Below are 22,365 nucleotides of genomic sequence, written 5' to 3'. Positions count from 1 at the left end.
AGGGAGAGGCCTTAAACATGAACGGAGTCAGTTCTGTCTACAGGGAAGATGAGAGTGAGCCACAGTCTACATGAATAAAGAGGCAGCGCTAAATGTTAACATTCTTTGGTAACCAACATCAAGCAAGAATACTGCAATTCTGAATGAGTTCACTCTCCTTACGAAAACACACTAGTTGCATGCACGCTTGTTTTCCTTTAAGACATTTGTAGAGGACCAAAAGAAAAAAAAAAAAGGAGACAGCATATTCCTTAGAGGAGTTTCTTAGGAAAGAGGAATATTTTATTTTCGGACCAGGAAAAATATGGGGGCAGGAGCAATAGGAGATTGCTGCTAGCAAAAATGAGGCCAGTCATTCAATGCCATACTCCCAAAGCTATGAACAAGAGGATCTGGGCGGGATCAAGCCCCAGGTCAGTAACGGCTGCAACACATCCATTTATCCATCTGTGGGCCTATAACCATATGAGCACCTGGGTGATATGACGTGGAGGGCCAGTGATCAGGAAGCTCCTGCCCACCAAATACCTTCATTATGATGTCTTCAAATCACACAGCTATAACAGAACTTAAGTTTCCCTCCCAAACTGGTTCCCTCTTAAGTTCCCTATTTCAGTGAACGGGTTTATCATCCTTGATTCTTTCTTTTCCTTCCATTTCTACACCCAACTGGTCATAAATAAAGTAGACCGCACCTCTCAAATCCCTTACATCTGTGCATTTCTCTGTTTCTACAACCACTCCCTAGTCTAGGCAACTATGACTGCACAAAGGGATTATTCCAAGAGCATCACAAGCAGACTTCCTGTCTAGTTTTAGCAGATGGTTTTTCTAAAACATTAGCCGATCGTGTCACACTCTATCTTGAAACCTTTTAACATCTTTGCACTGTACTAGGATAAAATACAATCCAACGTGGTTTACAAAGTCTTTCACAACACGACCCTTCTTACCTCTCCAGGCTTATTTCTTATTATCATCCCTTCTTTGCTCTTTGGTCTAGTCATACTGAACTAGTTTCAGTACAGTGAAAGTAAACTTTCTGCAAAAGTCCTACAGGTGATTCTAAGGGGAAGCCAGTGTTGAGAACCACTGTTGTTAGCATCTAATTGATGAGGAAAATTGGATGCGCTTAATGGAATAGGCTCAACCTATCTCCTACCAGAGAAAACTGACAGCTTCTCCAAGAGAAAAGTACAAGTCTTTTCACGGCTTCAGTCCTTAAAACAAGCCAGTGGCTCCCAAACTTTGCTATACTTTGGAACCACCTGGGCTTCTTTAAAAACTACTGATATTCCTTCCCTGACATTTTATTTAATTGGCATGGGGATGATATGGGGATTTTGAAAAGCTCCCTGGGTAATGCTAATGTGGAGGTTTGAAAACCACGGGAATAAGTTATTTGTTTGGCTTGAATACTCTTTCCTTAATTCACCTGCAAAATCTCTAATTATCTGTTAGGCCTCATTAAAAAAAATCACTTCCTTGACTCCCTACACCAAATGAGTTGCCCCTATAATTAATGAGCGCCCCTGCACACTGGGCTTCCACTACTAGCATGTCTCGTATCCTATTTCACTTATGCCCAGACGACATATTTCACTTATGCTCAACTTGCTCACTGTTAGACTTCTAGTCCAGTGTTCAGCAAAAGGCTAACACATATGGATACGATAAGTATTTGATAAATGTGATGAATACAGCTCAGCCTAAAAGGATATATTAAAGATAGCAAAATAAATTATAGAATCTAGAACTTGCTGACAATGAACAAATCTGGCCATGGTTGAAGAGGGAATCACTTACCTGTTTAATGACATAATGAATCTCTTCAGAACTGAGAACACTACATTTAATATCAGTTGGTTTACATGGAGTAATTCCCTTATAGACAAGAGGTGTGTAGCATTTCATTGCAAATTTCAAGTCACTGACATGCCTCCTCTCTTCTAAAATATCTTCAAACTCATCCCACTTTTTGAGCTCCTTCTGTGGATAAGGCAAGAAAGTTATGAGCACATACTGTAAAATAAATCAGGACAGTCGGTAAGGTTTCATCGTTGACAAAATTTTACTCTGTGACATACGAAAAGGAGTAGAGTGTTCTGATGTTAGATTTTCACATAGTAAGAAAAAGAGATGTAAAGAAAATTAGGATCAACAGATTGATACTGACTTATCATAATATTTTATTACATTTCTGATTGCTACCATTGCCAGTACCTCTTTGGGAAATTTAATGAAGACAGCAAAGATGAGACATTAAGCCCTAGAGTAATCTGGTCAACTTTACATGGTTTCATCTGCCATACTGACAAACTTGTTTCGTTTGCCTCTGCTTAGCTTTTAAAATTACATTAAAACATACATTTGAAACATAAATTATATAAAATAAAAAACCATATGGTGCAAACAAAAGGACAAATCACTCAAGAAACAAGTGCTCCAATAAGGTACTATTGAGCAGTACATTGCTATGATAACTTTCTTTTCTTCTTTTTTTTTTTTTTTTTTGAGACAAGAGCTCATTCTCTTGCTCAGGCTGGAGTACAGTGACACCATTATATAGCTCACTACAGGCTTGAACTCCTAAAGCAATCCTCCCTCCTGCCTCAGCCTCTCGAGTAGCTAGGATTACAAGTGCATACCACCAAGCCCAGCTAATTCTTAATTTTTTTTTGTAGAGACAGAGTCTTGGCTGGGCATGGTGGCTCACGCATGTTAATTCCAGCACTTTGGGAGGCTGATGCAGGAGGACTGCTTGAAGCCTGGCATTCAAGACCAGCTTGGGCAACATAGCAAGACCCCATCTCTACAAAATAAAATGATAATAATAATAATAATAATATTAATGAGGTACAGTCTTGCTCTGTTGCCCAGGCTGGTCTCAAACTCCTGGCTCAAGCAATCCTCCTGCCTTGGCCTCCCAAAGTGCTGGGATTACAGGTGTGAGCTATTGCGCCTGGCCTGTGACAAATTTTTTATTTCTTATTCAGCCCCTGCCATTCAGCTTCTAACCAATCAGCCCCTGAAACTGCTCTTTACAAGGCTACCAATGACATCTGAATTGTGAATTTTTTAAAAAGTACTTTTCTTCAAAAGTAGTAGTAATAATAATTATAGCTAACACATATAACTGCTTACAAAGAGTCAAGACACTTGTAATATGTGCTAACACTAAAGTGTTAAGCAGCATTCTAAATGCTTTAGAGGCTTAGGCACCACTCTTCTATGAAATCTCTCCCAGAGTCCTGGATGGAATCACTCCTATTTTCCCTGTCACTTCTTTTCCTACTATCTACATCTATTATGGTATGTATCCGACAACACTGTAATTGTTTGCATGTCTGTCTCCCTACTAGAATGAAATTATCTTGAAGATAGGAAACTTCATTTCCTCTTTGTATTTCCAACATCTGGTTGTATTTGGAATACAGCAAAATTGGTCAATAAGTGAACTCAGTAACTGAAAGACTAAATGTTGAGGTACTAGAAGAAAATACAGAATGTTAACTGAGACCACAATTTGGCCTAAGAATATAAGTGGAAGCAAATAGCATTTATGAGGGGTTTATAAAAAGGTGGCAGGTGAAACATGCAAACATGAACATTTTTATGTCCATATATAGAGAGACTATATGAAGGAAAGGTCTTTTCACTGTTGAAGTTCTCATGTAAAGTTGCAATCCTTGTAATATATTAAATACTCTTGCTTATAAGGCTGGAAAACTTTCTCAAATCCCACATTTCTCATTAATAAATATATAGTTGTATCAGTTTGAGCTCTATAGACTGCAGCCAACTACCATTATATCATTTTAGGGCTTAAAAACAAGAACTTCCCATTTAGTGGTCCTGGGAGTGGAAGGAGAAAAGGATCAGAATCAGCTGGGGATACATACATACACACATACAGTCATGCACTGCTTAACAACAGAAAGACACTCTGAGAAATGCATTGGTAGGCAATTTCATCATTGTGCAAACATCATAGAGTGTGTTTACACAAACTCAGACGGTATAGCCTACTACATACCTAGGCTAGATGGTATAGCGGTTAGCCTATTGCTCCTAGGTTACAAACTGTACAGCATGTTACTGTATTGAATGCTATAAGCAACTGTAACACAATGGTACATATTTACACAAAGAAACACAAAAAAAGATACAGTAAAAATACAATATTATAATCTTATGGGACCACCATCATATATTGAGTAAAACATTGTTATGCATCATATGACTCTGTTTGTGTGTGTGTATATATGTATATATAGTTGACCCTTAACACACATTTGAACTGCACAGGTCCACTTACACGAGGATTTTTAAATTAAAATTTTTTTTCAATAGAGATGCAGGTCTCGCTATGTTGCCCAAGCTGGTCTCAAACTCCTCAGCTCAAATTAACTTCCCACCTCGGCCTCCCAAAGCACTGGATTACAGGCGTGAACCACCATGCCTGGCCTATATGAGGATTTTCTGCTTCTGCCACTCCTGAGAGGGCAAATCCAACCCCTCCTCTTCCTCCACCTCCTCCTCGTCAGCGTACTCAATGTGAAGTGATGAGGATGAAGTGGATTAATGACGATCCACTCCCACTTGATGAACAGTAAATATATTTTCTCTTCCTTATGATTTTCTTAGTAACATTTTCTTTTCTCTAGCATACTTTATTAAGAATACAGTACATAATACATATAACATATAAAATAAACATTAATGAATTGCTTATGTTATCAGCTAAGTCAACAGTAGGTTATTACTAATGAAATTTTTGGAGAGTCAAAAGTTATTTGTGGATTTTCAACTGTGCAGAGGTTTGGTGCCCCTAACTCCCATGTTGTTCAAAGGTCAACTGTACATAAACATAGACATGTATGGGAGCGAGGGAGTCTTCAGGATAAAAACCTCTAAGGGAAACTAGCAGGCATGTATACTTTGAAAAAGCTTGCCAAATATGATCATCTACAATCCTTCCATGGTTCTGTTACTTGCAAGGTGGATTTACATCAAGTCCACCTGTCTTAGCATATGACCCCAGGCTCTTCATGACCCCCACCTCCTGCCTCATGACCATTCCTCTTAATCCAACAGTCCAGCTATGTCATGACCTGCAGTTCCCTAAACAAACTGTGTTCCCAGGTCTTTGTTCAAATTGCTCCCTCTACAGAATAGGATTCATTCTCAAATATTTGAATGCCTATGTGCTTGACACCGTAGTATGTGCTGAGGATATAGAGGTGATTGAGAGAGAGAGTCTTTTTCATGAAGAACAAGGTGGACGGTGGTACCAGTTATTGAGAGGGGCATTTACAAATGCTCCTTCCACACTGTTCACCTGGGAAATATTTAGCCATAAACCAGAGCTTGTGTTACCTCTTCTGTGTCCCATATTCTACTTCTCCCCTTTACCTAGATTGAATAGGTCATCCTTTCCTTTCAGTCTTTACTGAGCCCTCAATAATTGGATTTTCAAGATGGTCTCTAAAACACTTCATTAAACTTGTACTTGGTGCCTCCCTTACAAGACTGTGAACTTCTTATCTGGTAGATAAGGTGTCTTATACATTTCTGTACTCCCAGTTTCTAGTAGGAAATCATGTCACTGTAGAATGAAAAAATAAATTACAGAATGAAGTCACTTTTTGAACCCTGTCGATGATGTCTCCTTGGTATTCACAGGATAAGGCTCAACTCTCTCCCCATTCTGGCTCTTACCCAATGTCGAATCCAGTGTTTTTTTCTTTTTTTCTTTTTTTTTTTTAGACGGAGTCTTGCTCTGTTGCCCAGGCTGGAGTGCAGTGGCACAATCTTGGCTCATTATAAGCTCCGCCTCCCAGGTTCACACCATTCTCCTGCCTCAGCCTCCCGAGCGGCTGGGACTACAGGCACCCGCCACCATGCCTGGCTAATTTTTTGCATTTTTAGTAGAGATGGGGTTTCACCATGTTAGCCAGGATGGTCTTGATCTCCTGACCTCGTGATCCACCTGCCTCGGCCTCCCAAAGTGCTGGGATTACAGGCGTGAGCCACCGCGCCCGGCTGAATCCAGTGGTTTTTAACTCAGGCTGCACATTAAAATAACCTAGGGGCACTTCAAAATAAATACTGATATCCAGGTTCCACCTCTAGAGATTTTTGATTAATTTGGTCTGTGAGTGCTGCTTAGCTGCCAGAATTCTTTTTTTAAAATACTCCAAGTGATTCCTACGTGCAGCTAGGGTTGACTGTTCCTGCTCATTAATTGGCCTTCCCTATACTATGCTTGAGAATTTTTTACTATCACTAAGTAAATTTACATGGCTACTCACTCAGGAACATAACACAAAGAAGAACCCAAGTAAGCCTTAGGGGAACTATCTCTCCCCCATCTTACTTAGAGTAGGGCAGGCCTCTCCCTATTGCTAGTGAAAGAGGCCTTTCTTGTACCTCCCTTTTAACTGCTCTGGAGGACCCATTCATTCAACAGATAGTGACTGAGAGCTCACAGTGTACCAGGCACTGTTTTATAGGCTGTGAATACAGCATGAAGAAGGAAAGCAGGGACTGCACTGAGAGCCTACATGTCCTTATGGAAAGATAGACAACAAATAAACAAGGTAAATTCATTTAGTGATACCACCAGTAGTATGTTGGTCAATGTTTAACCATTTAACACTTGATATGGGAGAGCTCTGAGTTATAGCATTTGTCAATTTTTGTGAGATATACGCTCCCACCAGGGCAGATTTAAAGCTACGAATCTGACCCCAGCAAATGCAAAACTGAGGAGAAATGAGCAGTAGCACACAGTTATATAGGATCTCCACGTTTCAGCATGATAGACAAATAATCTCAAGAGCACAGGTAACAGTATAATAATGAGAAAATGCTAAGTTTTCAGTATTTATTACCTTTTTTAAAAACAGGATTTATTTAATTATAAATTTGTATAATACTTAATTTATTTTTTTTGAGATGGAGTTTCACTCTTGTTGCCCAGGCTGGAGTGCAATGGCACGATCTCAGCTCATCGCAACCTCTGCCTCCCGGGTTCAAGCAATTCTCCTGCCTCAGCCTCCTGAGTAGCTGGGATTATAGGCATGCAGCACCATGCCCAGCTAATTTTGTGTTTTTAGTAGAGATGGGGTTTCTCCATGTTGGTCAGGCTGGTCACAAACTCCCGACCTCAGGTGATCCACCCACTTCGGCCTCCCAAAGTGCTGGGATTATAGGCGTGAGCCACCGTGCCCGGCCCAGCCAGCAATAAAAATTCTGAGAAAACATAGCATGCCACACAGAAGGGACTATGAGCATTCTGAGGGAAGAACATGCTTACTGACTGAGAAACAGAAGGCCAGGGTGGCTAAAGCACAGGTGAACAAGAAGATTAGTAAAGTCAGAGTAATAGCAGGTAAGAGATCATGTACAGTCTTGTGGGATACTGTAAGGCATCTGGATCTTTCACTTGGACTTTAACAGGAAGTCATCATCTGGATTATGGCACACCAGTGGTTACCATCCTCGGTCTTCTTTTCATTCTAGGGTCTCGCTGAATGATTTCAGGCTCACCGATGGCTACAGATACAACCTATTTGCTGAAAAATCTATACAATTAGGCCAGACCCCCTCTCTTGCTCTGGCACCGTATTTCTAACTCTACTTGGATCTCTCCCAAATACCATGGAATGTATCTGGCCCATAACATGATAATCCACAAGTTAAAAATCATTATATTTCTCTCTTACATCACAAACTGAACACACCCCAAACTGAATTCTATTACCTGACTAAACCTGCTTCTCTCCCCATATTTCCTATCAATGAAAGGCCTCATCATCTGCCCAGTTGCCAAATCGTAGAAACCCAACAGTGAACTTCAGATTATGCTCTCTTCCTTAGCCACCACATTCAAATGGTTCCAAAGGCTGATGATTTACTGTCATAAATATCACACAAATTCATCAGTTTCCCTTCTTCCCGGGCTCACTATTACTGCCTTACTTCAGGTTTCATTACTTTTCTGGATTACTGCAATAGCATTCTAACTGATCACCACTTTTATGCATCAGATTCCCTCCCCAACCTGATTCTCTTCCTACAATCTCTACTCAGGCAAGACAGGTTACCTATACAGATAATCACACCAGAAACCTAGTAGTCTTCTCAGACTTTCAAAAATGTAAATGTACTTTGGGAGGCCCAGGCAGGTGGATCACTTGAGGCCATGAGTTCGAGACCAGCCTGGCCAACATGGTGAAACCCCTTCTTTACTAAAAATACAAAAATTAGCCGGGTGTGGTGGCAGGCAGCTGTAATCCCAGCTACTTGGGATGCTGAGGCAGGAGAATCTCTTGAACCCTGGAGGTGAAGGCTGCAGTGAGCCAAGATCGTGCCATTACACTCCAGCCTGGGTGACAGAGTGAGACACCATCTCAAAAAAAAAAACCACATATTTATTTTTACGTATACATATATGTGTATATACACACACACACACACATACATATGTAAGATTAAGATCACCCATAAAGTTACGATTTTATCCCTAAGGATATGTGAACACGACACATAAAATTTCTTTAGGAAATATAATCTGCCTACTTCCTTACTTTGTTTCTCATGTCTCCTTTCTTCCACTCAAACCTAACTAATTCTAACCCCAAATATGCAAGGGAATAGTTTTCTTACATCAATGTCTAGGACAGTTTTCCTCTCCCTCATCTGCCATTCACAGCTCAAAAACTCAGCTCAGGCCAGGCACAGTGGCTCATGCCTGTAATTCCAGCACTTTGGAAGGTGAGTAGATCACTTGGAGGTCAGGAGTTCAAGCCCAGCCTGGCCGACACAGTGGGTCCTTGTCTTTACTAAAAATACAAACATTAGCAGGGCGTGGTGGCGTGTGCCTAAAATCCCAGCTACTCAGGAGGCTAAGGCAGGAGAATTGCTTGAGCCCCGGAGGCGGAGGTTGCAGTGAACCAGGATCGAGCCACTGTTCTCCAGCCTGGCAACAGAGCAAGACTGTCTCAAAAAAAAAAAAAAAGGAAGATCAGCTCAGATGTCACCTTTTCTTAGAAACCGTCTCCAAGTACCCAAACTGGTCAGGTGCCCCTTCTTGTCACTCCCACAACACGCTATGCATGCTGCAATCATTGCCCTTATCCTACTTAACTGTAATTACTTGTTTACTTTTATGACTTCTTGTGCCCTTAAAGGCAGAGCCTGGATCTGTAACTTCTATATCTCAGAAACTGAGAATAATGAGTAGGATACTGTATATATTCCTAATGTTTGCTGCAATCAGCAGTATCTTATATGTGTCTAAAATGCTACTTTTAGATCAGAGTATTACACAATAACAGTGTAGCTGGGGAAATAAAAACAGCCTGAAGTACTAAGAGAAAGTAAGGTTACCATGGAAGTAAAGGTTATCCAGTCACAAAACAGTAGCGAGAACTAGAGGGTTGCTGTCCAGCATCAGAACTACAGAATGCTCAGATCCAACTGCCATAGTTTTTCACATGAAAAAGTGGACTCAAGTCTTATTAAAGAATCGTTGGTGAAGGGGGAAGTAAAAAAAAAAAACCAAAAAAAAAAACCAACTCCTTCCTTTAACGTACAAAATGAAAATTCCAGCCAATTCACAAACCAGTTGAGAGCTTAAAAAGCTACATGTTAAAAGCTGGATCTGCATAGCAACCGTCTTCCCTTCATGCCTGCTCTGGAGTAGCAGTCAGAAAACAAAGTTGATATACACCACAGAACTGTGGGGAAGACCAATGTAGAGAGAGATTTAAATAATAAGCCTTATAGGCAGTTAGCAATCAGAAACCGAAAGGTCTTGATAGAGAGGGAACAGAAGTTTCTCCATGTTCCAAAGAATATTGGTGTCTCAATTTGAAGAAAGCCATATTCTCTTTCGAAACTGGCATGTTTATCTTGCTCTGTCGTGTTAACCCTGTTTTGACCTTTCTGCACAAATGAACACTACATTTAAGCCCAAACCGGACACTAATCACCAGGACATGCTAATATGCTTTTAAAATGAATTATTTTATTTCCTCCTAAAGTAGCTAAAGACCAATTTAGTGGTTAAAAACAACAAGAAACAAACAAAAACCAAATCAGTTGCCCCAGGACTGTGCAATCCTGAAGGCTATAAAAAAGGCTATAAAACTTCCATCTCATAATTTCTTCATGAAAATCGTGGGTGACCAACATCTGCCAGCAAAAAAGACCGGTTAAAACCAAGAGAGGAAGAGCGGGTTGGGGGAAAAAAAGGCAAGCGGGAGAGAAGCTGGGTGGCGCTGGCGGTCCTCCAAAATGATTTGTGAAAAAGGTACAATAATGACTGGAAGACAAAAACAGGCAATAAAAATGTCTAGAAGTTCTAAATTTTCCTACATTAAAGTGTTTAAAACTCTATCCCCACATACAAGCCAAGTGCTTTACTCCCAGGAATATAACAGCAGCAAAGAACGGAGTGCGGAGCTACAGGCTATCTCAGGGCGGGTCAGACCCGCAGGTTTCTCAGGTTTGCCCAAAAGATAGCTAGACACGCCCTCGCTAGAGATGGGGAGACTCCAATTCTTATCCCTCATTCCCGTGTCCAGGAGCTTTCTGAAGGCCCAGGGCCTGATAGAAAGAAAGAGAAGGAACAAGTGGAAAGGAATCAAAGGAACCATAATCGGTAGAAACTTCCAAAAGCATGCACACACAGACACACAACGATACACTGTTGTCCTGGAAACCAACCCAACCAACTAACCCCTCCTCGGGAGCCTAGGGGGCCAGCTCTTTTGGGCAAGGGTCTTGAGCCGGAGGAATAGGGAGTGGGAGAAAGGGGTACTATCTCGCGCAGCTCCGCTCTGGGCCTCTTTTCCCTGGGCGCCTACCGAGTAGAGGAGCACGACAGCGCTGGGACTGGTTGGGCCAACGGAGAAATAAGAGTTAGACGAACTGGGAGACTCCATGGTGCGGCTGCCGTCCCGGGCGGGGTCTGGGATTCTTTGCTAAGCAGTGGTGGTGCTGCTGCTGGGGGCGGTTCTCTCGCACAGGACGGCCCTACTTCGCCTAGGGCGGCGGCACCCTCTGCAGCCGCACCACAGGACCCCGGGCGCCGCCATCTCAGCCAGGACGGAAGCCGCGCAGGGCCCTATGGCGCATGCGCGCAGTCGCGGAACCCGGAAGCGGGGACGCCGCGCGGCAGAATGAGGTTTGATTCCTCGGTTGATCCCACAATGTCGCAGGAGCAAGGCCCGGGGTCCTCCACACTTCCCAGTTGTCCGACACTTCTTGACGCTCTGCTCCAGAACCTTTACGACTTCGGTGAGTGCGGGGGTCCCAGGAGCCCACGTGGAGAGCAGATCTGAGGAACGTGGTTCTCCTGTGCGGCCTGTGCTGGATTGGCCTCTGCTTTGAGGCTAAAGGTTCTTGCATGTCAAGCACCCGTAACTTCGTCCCACCTGGTTCCAGTAGCGGATGCAGAACACATTTCTCCATCGGAAGTCACCCCTTGACCGGGCTCTGTCGAGTTATTCATCAGACCTTCCAACTCGTCCCCAAGTGTGGGGACCGTCGTACTTTCTTGTAGGAAGCACCAAGGCTTTCCGATTTAACGCGGGCAGTGCGCACAGGACCTTGGACTCTCGAAGTAGCCCACTTTTCCACGTTTTCTTGAGCTCTGGGAAGTCCCCTTTCCCCATGCCACCCCCAAGACCTGCCTGACCTTGGTGCGATAGTGTCATTTCGCTCTGGGGCCTCGGGCCTGTAGGATAATTCACCAGCTTCATCCTTGTGTGTCCCTCGCCAGAGACATAGCCCTTGGCGAGTTGTCCTTTTCCAACTTTTTTTTTTTTTGAGACGGTGTCTCGCTGTGTCGCCCAGGCTGGAGTGCAGTGGCGCGATCTCGGCTCACTGCAAGCTCCGCCTCCCGGGTTTACGCCATTCTCCTGCCTCAGCCTCCGAGTAACTGGGACTACAGGCGCGCACCACCATGCCCGGCTAAGTTTTTGTATTTTCAGTAGAGATAGGGTTTCCGCCGTGTTAGCCAGGATGGTCTCGATCTCCTGACCTTGTGATCCGCCCACCTCCGCCGACCAAAGTGCTCACAGTCGTGAGCCACCGCGCCCGGCCTTTTTTTTTTTTTTTTTTTTTTTTTTAAAACAAGTGCGCCAACCTTTTACTCTTTTTATCTTGATGGGGGAAAAGGAAAATAAAAGAGCCCATTAAAGTCGCATGGCGTGTCAGTAGGAAGACAGTGCCTCATACTGTGAAGAGCTTGCCCGGAAGAAGGTGACACCCTTTGCACATGCACTAAGGAAAATCATTAGATTTCAGGACAACACACATTTCTTAAATTTACAGCGTGATATTTTAAAAGCTATTTTTATTTTGGAACGACTGCTCAAAATTCTAAGCTCACCTAAACAGTAGGAATAATAATTAAAAGTATTGAGAACTTGTCATATACCACATGCTTTTCATGTATTTGCTAATTTAATTTTTAACTTCATGAAATAGACACTGTCATAAATCCCATGATTGCAAATCTGAAAACAAGTACTAGAGGTTCATGAAACCTGATACAGGTTGTCTAACTGGTAATTTTTGCAGAGCCTGGATTCTGATTCTAGCCCCAGACCCCACGCTTGTATTCACCAGTATTTCTGTGCCCTTGGACATACTGGAGGACAGAGAAGACTTAGTCTCTGACCTTGAGAAGTTTAAAATCTAGAGGAAAAGATTATTCTGCAAAATAATATAATTTATGTCAACACAGGCTGGAAATCATGGTAGGAACTCTGAAGGCATTGAATGTGTCTATTCATTTTTATATCCTTAATGCCAAAGTTTAGTTGGCTCTTAAATGTTTATTGTGTAAAATATTAAGCAAATAGTAGCAAGCATAAATCAACAGCTGGTAATTTAGAGAGCTCTGTAGTATTTGTAATGCATGTGAGTAAGGATGCCTAGGATTCTGGTTAGAACTTTCAGGTGACTGGTTAGAGTCTGAACAAGTGAAATATAGAGTAAATAAGAGAATTTAATAGAAAACAAAGGCATTCAAATTGAGCCAGTTGTCTTAGGTTCATCTTAATTCCTAACTGTGAAAGAAAATAGGAAGACTATTCCATGTTCCTGTAACCCAGAGAGTCTTAAAAAGAAACAGTGGCTGCAGTGCCTGATATTTTTAGTGTAAAGCCAATTGGGATTACCAGCCCTGGGGACTATTGCTGTGATGACACTTTGAGTAAGGACCAAGGTGGGGACTAGAGTGATTGTACTAATAAGTGTCGAAGACGTAAATATAGTTACCTAGGAAAAGATGACCACATTTTGGATTCTCTGCCTTTTGCAGATACACTCTATTTGAAGGAAAACAGATAGTTTATTTCTTTGTGTGTGCTTCTAGGTGCATATAGCCCTGGAATATATACAGGTTCATATATACAGGTACATTCATATGATTTGATATTGATGGTAGCTAAGACTGAAAATATTTATTTTCCTTCCTGTGTTTGAACAAACAGGAGATACGGAAGGTGAAACAGAACAGAAGAAGATCATAAAGAAAAGGGAAAACAAGAAGAGAGATGTGGAGGCTGCAGCGGCCTTGACAGCAGAGCCATCTCCCCTACCTGGGTCTCCTGTAAGAGGCCAGAGGAAGAGTGCTTCGAACTTCTTCAAGGAACTTAGAGAAGAGCGGCGTTGTGCTCCTGCTGGGACCCCCACAGGTCCCTCTTCAGAACCAGAGATCCTTGCTGCTGCAGTTCATCCCTCTTCCCTAAAGAACAATAGGGAACAAGTAGAAGTGGTAGAATTTCACAGCAGAAATAAAAAAAGAAAATTGACGCCAGATCATAACAAGAGCACAAAGGTAATGGGTTGGTTAGCTTATATGTACATGGTGAAACCCCTGGTATTGTAGTATTAGGTGAGTAGCTTTTTAGACTGTGGCAGGAATGCCTGACTATCCTTAGGCCTGCAGATTTGCCAAAAGGACTCACAGGACCCAAGACAGCATATAGCCCTTATCAGTCATGTAGGCCTATAGACTGACCTTAGTTATGCAAGTTCTAAACCTCCAGTGAAAAGCAGGTATTCGCCATCAATCACATTGCTAGTATAAACTGTCTGGGAAAACTTGGTACAGCAGTGGTTCAAGACTTCAGGTATGCAAAAACACTCTGATCAGGCAGAATATTCTAATTGCTCAGTCCTCAGGAGCCAGCCAACTGCCAGTGGTGAAAATAGGACTTACTTGAGAATGTGCAGGGTTTGATAAACACAGGCCTGCTGAGTTAACCCTTTCAGCAACTCTTTCTGGCATTCCCGTTATGTGCTAGCCACAGTTGTAGGCACTGAGATATAGCAGTGAACAAAATATATAGAAATTCTTGCTCTTGAGGAAAAGCAATGCTGGTGGAAAAGCAATTTGATTTTTCTGAGCAGTAATCCTTTTCAGACTGAACTTGTAAATCTGACCCAAAATTCAGTCCTCAAGGGAGGTGTGGTTTCTCCTCCAAATGTTTTTAATTTTTTTTTTTTGAGACGGAGTCTCGCTCTGTCATCCAGGCTGGAGTGCAGTGGTGTAATCTTGGCTCATTGCAAACTCTGCCTCCTGTGTTCATGCCATTCTTCTGCCTCAGCCTCCTGAGTAGCTGGGACTACAGGCGCCCGCCACCACGTCTGCCTAGTTTTTTGTGTGTTTAGTAGAGATGGCGTTTCACTGTGTTAGCCAGGATGGTCTTGATCTTCTGATCTCATGATCCACCCGCCTTGGCCTCCCAAAGTGCTGGGACTACAGGCGTGAGCCATTGTACCCGGCCCCAGATGTTTTTAATTTATTGACAAGCATGTCATAATGGCTTTGACAAATTCATTGCTATTCCATTTCTGTAACCTCCCCCATGTCCTGCAAACCTTTGTCTATCAACAAAAAAGTGAGGATTGTATGTATTAGTTTCTAAGGGCACTCTAACAAATTACCACAAACATGGTGACTTCAACCAACAGAAATGTGTTCTCTTATAGTTCTGTAGTCCAGAAGTCCAAAATCAAATTGTTGGCAGGACCATGCTCCCTCTGGGGGCTCTGGGGGAGAATGCTTTGCGTCTGACCAGAAGGTGGCTCTAAGAGCTTCCTTGGCTTGTGGTGTGTTGCATAACTATAATCTCTGCCTCCGTCTTAACATGGCTTTCATCCCTGTGTCCCTGAGTCTCATGGTTCCCTCTGCCTTTCTCTTGGCTTTAGGGCCCACCCTGAATCTGGGATGATCTCGTCTTGAGATGTTTAATTGTGCTATAAAGATCCTTTTCCAAGTAAGATCATAATCACAGGTTCTGAAGAGGAGTAGGAGATGGCCATATGTTTTTAGAGGCACAATTCTACCCACTACAAAGATAGTTTGGCTTGCATTGTTCTTTATGAATGTGTAAATGTATGTTAGTGTCCAGTGTTTGCCACATCTTTATGGTTTTAAAAACTATCTGTATAATCTTTTCTAAAATTCAGGTAGCACTTCACGTCAAGCTCACTGGCATCTCTTCCTCAAAGATCCTTAGTGCATTCTGCTTGCTGAGCGTGGTGGCTCACACCAGTGATCCCAGCACTTTGGGAGGCTGAGGCCAGAGGATTGCTTGAGCTCAGGAAGTCGAGGCTGCAGTGGGCTGTGGTTGTGTCACTGCACTCCAGCCTGGGTGACAGAGCAAGACTGTCTCAAAAAAAAAAAAAAAAGATTTTTAGTGAATCTGTAACTGTACCTACCTTTATTTTAGGATTCTAGATAAGCTTCTTAACTCTTATGTTCCAAATACTAAGGCTCTGGTAACTGTTACGGATGGGTCAAGAAATGGATTTCCTTGGTGTTTGGGGCAGCCAGAGCCCCGAAGCTGGCCATATCCCAGTACCCCAGTGTATCCTACAAATACTGGTATTTTCTGTATGTGTCATGATGTGAAAAATGTTGGAGAGCACTGCTTTGCAATATAATTCAGCATTTGAAGACTTAAACTAACATAAAGCATTTAGGCACCCTTTCTTGTTTCTTCAAGTGTCTCAGACTTCAGTTTCCTCTTATGTTCCCTCATGTTCTTTCTGGAATGGAAAGTTTTTTTTTTAATAGAAAGGACAGAAGAGTTGGGATTGAGTGAGTCTGCATTTCCCTGTTGCTTAATAACAGAGCATGCGTGGCAGTCTGTCAAATTGTCTCTTGCTTCCTGTTCCAAGCGAGCCCTTGTGCATTCAAGTTGGCTTTTCTCAGGAGCCTCAGCTCACTCTACATTTTGAACTTCCTGACCTTAATGAAATTTTTCATTTGTCATTGTTGCTGTGCCCTTTCCTCTTTTTTTTCTTTTTTTTAAATGCGTCCTTTGAAATGTGAGTGTGTCTTGTTAAGGAGATAGAATGTGGACACATTAAAAACACATAGACCCGTAAAGCGACCTCAGAATGTTGCCATTGCAGCGTGGAAATAAATACACGTGAATAGAATGCTAGTTCTTACGGCATATTCTGGGTATACTAAGTGAAAGAGTAGTCAGCCAGCTGGTGCTAATTGGAGTACACCATCTGTGCTGAGTTTATGTAACATGGGAAAGTATAGTTGTGCCCTTGTTCTCTAAAAACTTCTAAGCCATTGCAGGGCAGTTAAACAGACATGGGTGGCAAAAATATATGATGGTGAATGATAACCTTCATGACCAATCATAGCATCAGTTGGTCATTTTTAGAGAATGCTTGAGAAAGGAAGAAGGGGATGGTGCGTTGGACAACAATCCAGCTAGCCCTGCCTCGACCCAGGAAATGACCTTGTTTTTCCAGAACTTGTGCTATAAATTCTATGATTAAGCTGCATTGTGCATTGAAGCAGGTTTTCATGGGTTTATCTGGGAACTTGGCCACTATTTATATATGTATTTTTTATGTTTAGAGACAGGATGTCACTCTGTCACTTCTGCTGGAGTGCAGTGGTGCGATCATAGCTCACTGCAGCCTCTAATTCCTGGGCTCAAGCCATCCTCCTGCCTCAGCCTCCCAAGTAGCTAAGACTATAGGGCACACCACTATGCCTGGCTCATTTTAAAATTTTTTGTAGAGTTTGGGTCTTGTTTTGTTGCCCAGGCTTGGTCTTGAACCACTGGTCTCAAGAAGTCCTTTTCCCTCGGCCTCCCAAAGCACTGGGATTACAGGTTTGAGAGCCACTGTGCCCAGCCATCATGTCCCTTTTTTTTTTTTTTTTGAGATGGAGTCTTGCTCTGTCACGAGGCTGGAGTGCAGTGGCCCGATCTCAGCTCACTACAACTTCTGCCTCCCGGGTTCAAGCGATTCTCCTCCCTCAGCCTCCTGAGTAGCTGGGACTACAGATGCACACCACCATGCCCAGCTAATTTTTGTATTTTTAGTAGAGACGGGTTTCACCATGTTGGCCAGGATGGTCTCGATCTCAACCTCGTGATCTGCCCTTCTCGACCTCCCAAAGTGCTGGGATTACAGGCGTGAGCCACTGCATCCGGCCCATGTCCCATTTTTAATGTAGTGACTATACAAGTAATTTGACTGGAAATAGTAAGAGATCACATATTCATTCCTCCATTTATTCCAGCAATCACTGGGTGCCTGCTGTCTGCAGACCTTGCAGATGGAGCAGTGAAGAAGGTCATAGTGCTTTGCCTTTATGGAGTATACTATACAATCTACTTTGGAGTTGAGCAATATAATATAATTAGAAAGAATTATAAACAAATAGGTTCCTGGAGTACCATGCAGAACCTAGTCTAGATATAGTGCTCAAGGAGTTCTCTCAGGAGGCAGCATTCAGGCTAATGCTGTATTAAATGGTGCTGGTGAATGGGACAGAGAAGAGCGAGCCAAGGAGGGGAAAACAGCCTTGCTAACTCTGTGGGGTGTGAAGAGGCCTGGCATGTTCAAGGAGCTGGAAGAAGTCTAGCGGGACTAGGACAGAGGGGAGAGTGGTTGGTGCTGATGCAAGAGAGACAGGCTGAGACCAGCTCTTGCCAGGTCTCATAGGCAGTAGTGAGCCTTGGGACTTTAGTCTTAAGTACATGAGAAGCCACCAAAGAATTTCATGCAAGGGCATGAGGTGATCTGGTTTAAATTTTAAAAAGATCACTGTAGCTCCTATATGGTGAATGCATTGTAAGGGAGCAATAGCAAGAGGCATGAGGAGACTGATTTAGGGGTTTGTTGCAGTGGTCCAGGTTCAAACAGCATAGCCTGGACTAATGATCTCAAAAAAATGAATGGGCAAACCTACTCTTTCATAGGTGCAAGACTGCCTGCAAGGAAGAAAATTCTTACGTTTTAAGCAATGGAAGTGTCAGATGTAGCTCAACGCGCCTGTGTGTTGCTCAGCCCTTAGGGCTGTGTGGCTGCCATTTCTCCACAGCTAGCATTGGGCCGTCTTAACGTGAATCATTCACTGGCCCTGTTTCAGGAACCTTAGCCTCCTTTGTGGCCTTAGATAAGAAAGAGATAAGAAACTCATGATAGAATAGTGTTCCGTAGATCAGAAGGGACCTTTGCATCCTGAGACTGAGGTACATGGAGGCTGCCCCTGAGCATATAGCGAATTGCTAATACTTACTGGGGGTGTAGTGAGAGTGTTTATTCATTAACTCATTTATGGTCTCAATCCTCACAATTCCTGGGACCTGTCTTCATTTCACAGAGGAGCTTGAGACTTCCAAGAGGTTAAGTTACTTGCCTGTAGTTAAACATTAACCTCACAGCCCCATATCTGCAATTCCGAACACCCAGAGCTCTGGAAACCACAATTTGATTGATCCTTTTTCTTTTAAGATTGGTGCAAATTTATTTGGCAAAAAAACCTGACAAATCTTTTAAAAATCATTTTTGTTTGGCCAGGCATGGTGGCTCATGCCTGTAATCCCAGCACTTTGGGAGGCTGAGGCAGGTGGATCAGAAGCTCAGGAGTTCAAGACCAGCCTGGCCAATATGGTGAAACCCTGTCTCTACTAAAAATACAAAAATTAACCGGGCATGGTGGTGGGCGCCTGTAGTCCCAGCTACTTGGGAGGCCGAGGCAGGAGAATCGCTTGAACCCTGTAGTCGGAGGTTGCACTGAGCCGAGATCGTGCCACTACACTCCAGCCTGGGCAACAGAGAAGACTCCGTCTCAAAAAAAAATTTTTTTTTTGTTCGTCTCATTTGGTATGAATATTCATTGATATTGCCACAGAAATACTAATGTGTTTAATTATGGGTTACTGCCTTGGACCCTACTGAAAGTGGTCTATAATATTCAGTATGTTCAGTTTTGCCTTTTTAAAATGTAAAGACTTCTGAATTTTAAAGCTAGAACCTGGCCCTAAGGATGCCAGATAAAGGATTATGGAACTGAAGTAAGTGTCAAAGGTCGGGTTCAGACCCCAGGCGTTCTGGCTTCAACACTGTGTACTTAACTGCTATACTAGAGAGAGCATAGGTGAGGTTAGGCTCTGCTCTTTGTCCTTTGAGTGACACAAGTACACTGACTCTGAGCCATAGCGAGACATAGAGACATTTCTCACAAGTTATAGTCAGATAGCTTTGATCGTTCCCCAAATTCTTGCAGCTCGCATCTTCCCCACAATATGGATGTAGCCCATTGCACGGTGCTCCACCTGGAAATCCTCCATGCTCCCGTGCCGCTTATTACTTTTACGCCAGACTTCCTGTTTCTGAGTAGAGCAGTGTCAGACGGGTGTTAGGAAGAAAATAATCTAGCTGAAGTAATTTAGACTTATCAAGGTATGAACAAACTTCTTAATATTCATACAGCTGCCTGCATTTTTTTTTTTTTTTTTTTGAGACTGAGTCTGGCTCTGTCGCCCAGGCTGGAGTGCAGTGGCCGGATCTCAGCTCACTGCAAGCTCCGCCTCCCGGGTTTACGCCATTCTCCTGCCTCAGCCTCCCGAGTAGCTGGGACCACAGGCGCCCGCCACTTCGCCCGGCTTGTTTTTTGTATTTTTTAGTAGAGACGGGGTTTCACCATGTTAGCCAGGATGGTCTCGATCTCCTGACCTAGTGATCCGCCCGTCTCAGCCTCCCAAAGTGCTGGCATTACAGGCTTGAGCCACCGCGCCCGGCTAACTGCCTGCATTTTTAAAAGAGCGTTTGTTTACCGAGCTACTCTTTCTCTAGCTGGAGACAGGTTGGTTGGGCTCTTCAACTAATAGACTTTAAAAAAAAAAAAAAAAAATCACAGCCGCGTAAGAGAAAAATACCTAAATCATCCCATAGACAGGTTTGCTGAGTCTGGTGGTCTGCCTGCCTTCATCTCTCACTTTTCTTCCAAATTGTTCTTTCTTTTTCTAGCTTTTCCTCCTTCTTCCCTGCCCAACATATAAGTTCTCAAAATCTCCATACATATCCCTCTCCTTGTGTGGGATAGTAAGGCTAGATTAGTTGGGATCGGTTAGACTGTGATTTGATAACAAATAATCCCTACATCCCAGTGGTTTAAAAGACAAAAGTTAATTTTTCTCATGTTACATGGCCATCAGAATTTGCAGAGGCAGGTCTTCTGTGCCACACCATCCTCATCTAGGGACCCAGGATGATGGGGTGCCACCATCTGGAGGGTTGTTAGTTGCTTTAATGAAGGAAAGGGGAGGTAATGAAGGGCTCTTAAGGGTTTCACGTGGAAGTAGGCACACACTCCCTCTGCTCGTGTTTCTTTGGCCAGGGAGAGCCACCTGGGCATTCCTAGCTTCAAGTAGACAGGGAAGCGTGAGTCGCCTGTGTGCCTGGAAGTAGAGGAGGACGCAGTATTGCCTATGGGCAGTAGTGCCTCCTACCGCAGAGAATATGGGGGGAAAGAAAACCGAGGAGACCACTGATGGTTTCTCAGTCAGGTCATGTATTATGAATAATGTGCTGAAGTGACTCTCCAGCTATGAATAAAAATAAAAATTAGGTAGTGGTGGGTCGTGCTAATAGGGACTCAGCATCTGTGAAATAATGAGCCAAGAATTTTTTTTCCCAAAAGTTTGTGTTTGATACATGCACAGATCTAGACCTCAGACCCTTTCTCAAAAAGCCATCAATAGCTACAAAACTAAGATGTTTCTGGTGAGCTGCTTAAAGAGGGATGAGGACACCGAGGTATCTGTGTCTGTGCCAGAGCTACCACCAAGGAGCTCTCTCCTCCCCTTGGTCTAGTCGGCCCCTCAGCCCTGGTGTCCCCATGGCCAAGGTGCAGGGGATTAGGTATTCTCTGTGGCTGCTGATGGGGACAGCAGGGACTGGGAGAGGCCTGATATTGCTCCTCTCTTTTGTAGGCCAGTCTCTCTCCAGGGCCCAGGGGTTTCAGCCTCATAGCTATCATACAGTTGGCCAAGAATTTTATTACTGTGCTGAAATCCTCTTTAAATTGCTCCATTCTCATGCTAATCTCTAGTAACAGATCAGCCAAAAACATCTATGACATCTCCAGTATTGCTAGAAATTTGACGTGCCTCGCACCACTGCACTCCAGCCTGGCGACAGAGTGAGACCCCGTCTCAAAAAAAAAAAAAAAAAGAAAAAAAAGAAACGGAAATGTTCGACTTAGAAAGTTGATTTAGCCATTACTTCAGTGATGCGGGTAGGAGGAAAGAGAGGAACTACTTAAATGTTTAGAAAAGGTGGTAAATACCTTAGGGGATCTTGGAGATCTGGGAACAGTATACAGGGTTTTGTTTGATTTTTTAGGGCTTAGATATGGTCGTAGTAAATAGATTGGATGTGCATGGCAGTGGAAAAGATGTCGTAACTTGAAAGTAAATGTGGAATTTTTTTCCAGTCATGGAATAGGAAGAAGACTCTTTCTGGGGTAGATAAAATGGAAGTGGCTCACACAGAGTCCTCCATGCTATGCCTGTGGTCTTAGTTAAGGCACTTGACGCTGTCAGCCAAGTGGGAGACAGGTTTGGAGAAAATCTTAAGCCAGGAAGGAAGATGAAGTAAATGGAAAGTATGTCTGTTGTGATTAATAGCACAGAGCTAGGCCATACTCCTGGACCCTGACAGTGGTCCTCTGCTGTCCCGTCCTCTGTTACCATCAGCACCCCAATCCTGTGGCAAGCCAGTCAGTGTCCAGTGTGACAGTGGATGCCTGTGATGCTGCTGACGGTATAGTCAGTAGATCCGTTAGGAATAAGAGCATTGTGCAAGCCTTGCTGTTTTTTGAACCCTGTGCCATACACTTACTACACTTTATCCTGTTTTATCATAATAACCCCCCTGTGAATTAAGTGCAGAGGTCCTCATCATCTGAAGAGTCATTTCATAGGGAGACAGGAACCATCGTCTATGAAAACATGCAGTGACTGACTGTCCAAACCCACACACCTTAAATACGGTGTTGGAGGCTAGGGT

At 43.2% G+C, this 22,365-nt stretch overlaps 2 protein-coding genes across 5 annotated transcripts in view; one reads left to right on the top strand and one right to left on the bottom strand.

Annotated features, from left to right (window-relative positions):
* Positions 1–11,161, bottom strand: part of GNPAT (glyceronephosphate O-acyltransferase) — a 37,786-nt gene extending 26,625 nt beyond the window's left edge. Inside the window, exons 1-2 of one of the 2 annotated variants that reach the window (XM_011965690.1) lie at positions 10,878–11,161; positions 1,807–1,989 (exon numbers count right to left, since the gene is read on the bottom strand). In XM_011965690.1, the coding sequence (XP_011821080.1) occupies positions 1,807–1,989; positions 10,878–10,955 (261 nt within the window). In that variant the 5' untranslated portion in view covers positions 10,956–11,161. The remainder of the gene's footprint in view (positions 1–1,806; positions 1,990–10,877) is intronic. The other variant, XM_011965697.1, reaches the window with a different exon arrangement.
* The window catches only part of LOC105528812 (chromosome unknown open reading frame, human C1orf131), a 26,300-nt gene continuing 14,811 nt past the window's right edge, over positions 10,877–22,365 (top strand). For 2 of the 3 annotated variants that reach the window (XM_011965731.1, XM_011965720.1), the window contains exons 1-2: positions 10,877–11,310; positions 13,515–13,861. In XM_011965731.1, the coding sequence (XP_011821121.1) occupies positions 11,193–11,310; positions 13,515–13,861 (465 nt within the window). In that variant the 5' untranslated portion in view covers positions 10,877–11,192. Of the gene's footprint in view, positions 11,311–13,514; positions 13,862–17,803; positions 17,813–22,365 lie in introns of all 3 variants that reach the window. The other variant, XM_011965710.1, reaches the window with a different exon arrangement.

The sequence above is a fragment of the Mandrillus leucophaeus genome, unplaced genomic scaffold (assembly GCF_000951045.1).
Source record: "Mandrillus leucophaeus isolate KB7577 unplaced genomic scaffold, Mleu.le_1.0 Scaffold1186, whole genome shotgun sequence".
Classification (NCBI taxonomy): Eukaryota; Metazoa; Chordata; class Mammalia; order Primates; family Cercopithecidae; genus Mandrillus; species Mandrillus leucophaeus.
Note: the sequence above shows the minus strand (reverse complement) of the source record. Positions and strands in the feature narration are given on the sequence as shown.